Source organism: Micropterus salmoides, unplaced genomic scaffold (assembly GCF_014851395.1).
Source record: "Micropterus salmoides isolate LMB-PRFRI ecotype aquatic unplaced genomic scaffold, ASM1485139v1 Ms_hic_scaffold_2686, whole genome shotgun sequence".
Classification (NCBI taxonomy): domain Eukaryota; kingdom Metazoa; phylum Chordata; class Actinopteri; order Centrarchiformes; family Centrarchidae; genus Micropterus; species Micropterus salmoides.
In genome coordinates, this window is record NW_024041913.1 from 1 (window position 1) to 5,436 (window position 5,436).

General features: G+C 39.6%; 1 protein-coding gene across 1 annotated transcript; it reads right to left on the reverse strand.

Annotated features, from left to right (window-relative positions):
• Positions 1-2,494: 2,494 nt before the first annotated feature.
• LOC119919359 lies at positions 2,495-5,126 on the reverse strand. Its single transcript, XM_038739763.1, has 5 exons — positions 4,581-5,126; positions 4,451-4,487; positions 3,781-3,860; positions 3,435-3,515; positions 2,495-2,870 (listed from the first exon to the last, which is right to left on the reverse strand). The coding sequence occupies exons 1-5, from the start codon at positions 4,959-4,961 to the stop codon at positions 2,802-2,804; spliced, it is 648 nt and encodes a 215-aa protein (XP_038595691.1). The 5' UTR covers positions 4,962-5,126; the 3' UTR covers positions 2,495-2,801.
• Positions 5,127-5,436: the final 310 nt, after the last annotated feature.

Genomic DNA, 5,436 nt, shown 5'->3' on the forward strand with positions numbered 1-5,436 from the left:
CACCGATCAGTCACGTAGTGTGAACGCCACAATGACTTCAAGACTGCCGTCACAAGATGGCAAGTTGTGTAGTGTGAACTGCATGGTCATCGATCGATGCTGAAAGTCGTGTAGTCTGCACGAGCCTTTAGACTGTGAAGTCGGCGAAAGTCAGCCACAGTTATGTGGAACACACCTATTGACTACCAGTTATACAGCGTGGTTACTTCGACAGCTGTTTTCCAAAGTTAACATAGCTATGCTAATTAGCTAGACTCATTACATGCTTGCTAATAACCCGTTTTGAAGATGGGTCTCCAACATTGACAGCGTTGCGCTGGACAGATTTGTGCAGCGGTTTCTTATACCAACCATTCAATTCACAGACGGTCCGTTGTCCGTGTATGCGAGAGAGAGAGAGAGAGAGAGAGACCGAGTGACAGGATGTGCGGAGCTAATATGAGCTGTGCAGCACTGCAATCAAAAACGATTTTAAAACGGCTCACTAAATTTACTTGGGCGGCTGTTAATCTACCTGGGCGGCCCGCCCAAATAAAGCCTATGTGTGGGAAACAATGCATTTTCAAGTGGCCTTTTATTGTGGCCAGCCAAAGGCACACCTGTGCAATACCCATGATCATTTGTTAGATTTTATTTTTCTTTGCTACTTTTGACTCTCCTGTCCCACTCCAACGCACCTGTCTGGTTATAAAGGTGCAATGTCATTTTGTGTTCTCAATCTTAGATTTTATTATATCAGATTATTTAGATCGTATGTTGCATATTGTAGTATATTTTCCATATTGCCATGATAGGATTTATAGACGTTTGTGCAATTAGATAAAAAGACAGATTTTACCATTGTATGTATTAGGCTATTTAGATTGTTTACTGTATATTTTAATTTACCAGCATTGTATAGGATACTTTATCACCTCCTCTGTGGTGGATGTGTGGGTGCATGGGGTGTGTGTGTGTGTGTGTGTGTGTGTGTGGTAAACAGGATGTGTATGACCACATGAATTTCCCCTTGTGGGATAATAAAGTTTACCTTGAACTTGTCGATTGTAATTTCCTTGAGCTTTCTGATTCTGACAAGCCGATTACGAATTTCTTTCTAAGAACTAAAATGATACCATACACAAACATTTTTGTAACTTTTCTTTAACTGAAAAGTATTATTTTCTATTAGAATAAGCATTGGCCATACTTCCTGGGGTTCATTCAATTGTATGTTTATAATAAAACACTTACTATTGAATAACTGCAACTGAAAATGAATTACAGTATAACATAGCTCAACGAGTAGCGGAAATTCTCACTGCTCATTTCATTTTTTGACTTAGGCTTAATTAGTATATTAGGGTTAAAATTTTAAATTTCATGAAATAAGTGTTTTTTAATTAGCCTTCATCAATGTGAACAGACTCCTAAAAATATGGTAAATCCATTATGATATCTAGCCTATTTAATTAGAACATGCTGTCAGACTTTTGCCATGAGGCTCTTCACTAAGGACTGATATGGTTAAAATCTGTAACTGTAAATGTAACTGAAAGATGCAGTACTCACTGGCAGGAAAAATATTCAACCGTTTTTTTCAGAGTCTGCTATAATGCATGTGCATATGACACCTGTAGTTACCGGTGGTAACAGAAAATGCGGTTTAATACTGCATGTTACAGAAGTCTGGGGCAGCTAAAGAAACTATTATCAGGCAGTAAATGGTCTTTTTCCCCAATTATGTGAGCAGTCATGATTTGACTTTATGTTGCACACGACAGGAGTGTGAACAGCAAAAGTGAAAGGAGTTGGTTACCTGGCTGAGAAGGTGGAGGTGTGCAGCCTGTCGCGTGCAGTCATAAAATGTTTAAAATGACCATTGTCCTGTTTTGTAGACACATTTTTTGATAAACGATAGCGGTCAGTGCTAATTTCACTGACTAACACATTGAATTTTCTGTGACTACTTCATAATAAAAGTCAATTTGTGTGTTCGTGTTCAGTTTGCATTAACAATAACTTAATCCAGCATTTTACAGGGCATTTCGCCACAAACGCAGAGTTGTAATACAACAAATATATTAATATTGCAATATTTTCATCTGTGGCCCTTCTGCGGGCCACATGGAAAGTTTGGCGGGGCCGCCATTTTATGATTAATGCCATAATATATCACATGGAATTGTGAAACTGTTGACAAACTACTTAGTACCAATCATGGGCTGAAATTAACTTTTTTCACTGACTACCCCTGTGGTAGGCAAGTATCTTTTTTTGTCAGAATGTTATCGCCACAATACGCTTACCTTACTACGTGTAGGATTGGGTATCGAGAACCGCTTCCAGGTTGGAACTGTTACCAAATTTTCAAGAACGGTGGATTCGTTAAGACATCATTTCTGTTCTGCTCATTGGTTCCTAACTCTTTGCATATTTCAGTCGTGCTCCCAAATGAACTTCAGTGAGCATTTTAGTCCATAAAAGTTGGAATGATAAAAGCATGTGAGAAGAGAGTTCTGTTTACATTCCTGGAACATGGCGGACTGCAGCAAACAATCAAAAGTTTGGCTTAGCTTCACTACAAAAACATAACGACAGAGCAAAATGCAACACCTACAGTGAGGATATGTTGTAGAAGGAAGTTTGTCCACACCTGCTTATGACATGTAGGCTCTCCATGTTCCTTCTGTCTGTAGCCTACTCTGTTGCTACGGTTGTTCCCCACTTCAGCTCTGGCAAACCAATCATTGCCGGTTTTGTGCGTGTTTTAGATATTAATTGTTGTACTTCATTCAAACTGCAGGCAGCATCTAAAAAACTTAACCTACCTCAATAGCTGTGTGTGGAGACTGCCCATCGCTGCTGTCATCTGGAGGTATTGATTTCAGCTTAATGGGGAGACAAAGTTAAGTCAACTGGAAGTAACTGTGTAGACTTTTCAATAACATCCCTCTAATAGGTATTTAAGCCATTTATAATTTCAAGTTTGTACTTAGGGGTGTGACGAGTCGTGCCACGAGATCTCGCGATATTAAAAAGTGACGATATTTCTCGTTGAGGTGAGGGTGAAATTAGCATAAAAGATGCCCCCACCACTTTTGAATAGTTTGTGTGGCAGCATTTTGGATACCCGGTGGAACCAATAAACAGCGACAGAGTGACAGACAAGGCACGAACAACATGTAAGCAATATTTCAAAATGCACTTGAATTGTTTTGCATTTTTGACTTTTAGTTGAATAAAATACTATTTTCCAGTCTTACATTTTATCATTGAAGATTTCTTAACACTCTTAAAATACTGTCTTCTCTCATTCTCATAACCCCAATATCGTGTCTTGTCTGGTCTCGTGAGCTAAGTGTATCGTCACACCCCTAGTTGTACTGGATAGCAACTATCTGAAGAAATAATATTGACCACCTTCAATTAAAACATTGCTTTAACACACTTACTAGTTTATCCAACTCAGACAGTTGCTGACGCAATTGTGCACGGTGATGTAAAAGTGCGGAACGAAATTTCTCATTGCTGGTCTGAAAGCAGATTGAAAACAGATCATTCAACATGCAGCCTGGAAGAGCCGGAGATTGAACCGCCGATCTTCTGATTAACAGGCAACCCACTCTACCCAGGAGGTAGGCAATATTCATTCACATAGGTAGATGCTATTGTTCAAGTAACTTACATTGTGTACAATAAACTAATCACTACTATTTGTGAAGATATGTACAAACAAATAGACCACTAAACAACAAAACTTTCTTCTGTAATAACTTTTGGTGCTGTTCATTTCCTCACCGGTGGAGCTGTGTTCCCTTCTTGCGTTGGTTCTTTGTTAAGATGAGCAGCTGCATCAGGGACAGACTCGTTTACAGTTCCTGAGGAAAAGATAGTCAGACAATGTAAGAGGTAACTCATTACCACAAACAAGTTGTACTTCAGTTGAGCCACATATTGAAGTAAATAATGTTCATACATATTTTAATCTTATAAGCTACTGAATGTCTAAATGTAATCACTGTTTTAATTGAAATTTAAATATTGCTAAATTTAGAGCACTTACATTTTTTATTTTGAAAAGCATCAATCTGAATTTATGTGCTCTGAAGTCACCTTTCTTTTTGTCAATTTCAAGATGTGCAATTTCAAAAACTTTATTTAAAGTACATATGTTTTTTTTGGTTCACAAATTAAGATCTTCAAAATATATATTCTAATTGCTCAAATTCAATCAGCTTGATTAGGATCTGAAAATTCAAGTGAAATAAAAACCAATCTGGTTGCTCAAATTGAAACAACAGTCACAGATTTCAGATCTGAACATCCAAGATACCAAGGATAAACAAAACAGCTAAAACATGGTTTACACAAATCAAACAACAACTGTTTAACCACACTGAAGAGGCTTTCATCCTTCAATGCGAGGGACAAGCCAGAGAACCACAAAGGTACTATAAATACAGCTTACCCCTGCAGGGTGATGAAGGTATCCACTGACGCTGCTCCTAAGAAGTGGATGAGGTATGGCTGTGAATGTTTCCGGCACCACCAAGAAATTCTACATTTGCTCCTTCAAAAGCAGCTTGAGATGTACTTACATGCGGTCCACACGACGGCAGGCTAATGGGCTGATCCTGAACTCCGTTTGGTACACCCTGATTGGTTAATGGCGGTTGAAATGAAGCTTTGTATGGGTCGTGGGGTGAGAAAAGTGGTAGATGTTGGGACCTACAGGGCTTTGAAGCTTGGTTTGTTTGGGGGAGAGATGGTGGTGGGATATTTTTTCCTTGGTTTGCAGTTAGCAGCATTGATGAAGTGTGAGGGATTTGCTGAGCAAATGAGGAAATCATGTGAGAGTCACACGGGATAGCAGTGTTGGCAAACAGCATGTTGGATGATGGATTGTTGCTACTGTGAGGGCCTTTGTACAGGGCAGAGTGAAGAGTGTTTCTGGATGATAAGGTGCTGAGATCACCCATACAGCTCTGGCTGGACGCCTGCAGGTGGTCGTAGGAGGGTCTCTGGTCACAAGACGAGCCCAGGTTGAGATGCTGAGAGGTGGGCAGCGGTTGAGAGAGGGTCCTTGAGTTAAAGTTGTTGGCCAGCCATTCCGGACCGCCTGCGACTGACAGGCTCTGCGACTCTTATTTGCTGTCAGGTTGTCCATCATTCTCCCTAACCATCACAGTTTGTTGACTGCAGTCTCTGTTATTTCCTTTGGAGACAAAACAACATGCAGAATTGATATTCAGGGTCAAAACGAAAATGATTTTATTTCTCTTTAATTATAGGATAAATTTCAAAACAATCATCTAAAGGGGGGGGGGGGGGGGCTATATGTAGTTTTGTAATGAAATAAATCACTTTTTTATTGCCTATTTGTGAACTGGTTGTAACCTCATGATGAATGATGAACCAAATGAACCACACGCCTGCTTTCTCAGTCGCTTGGAG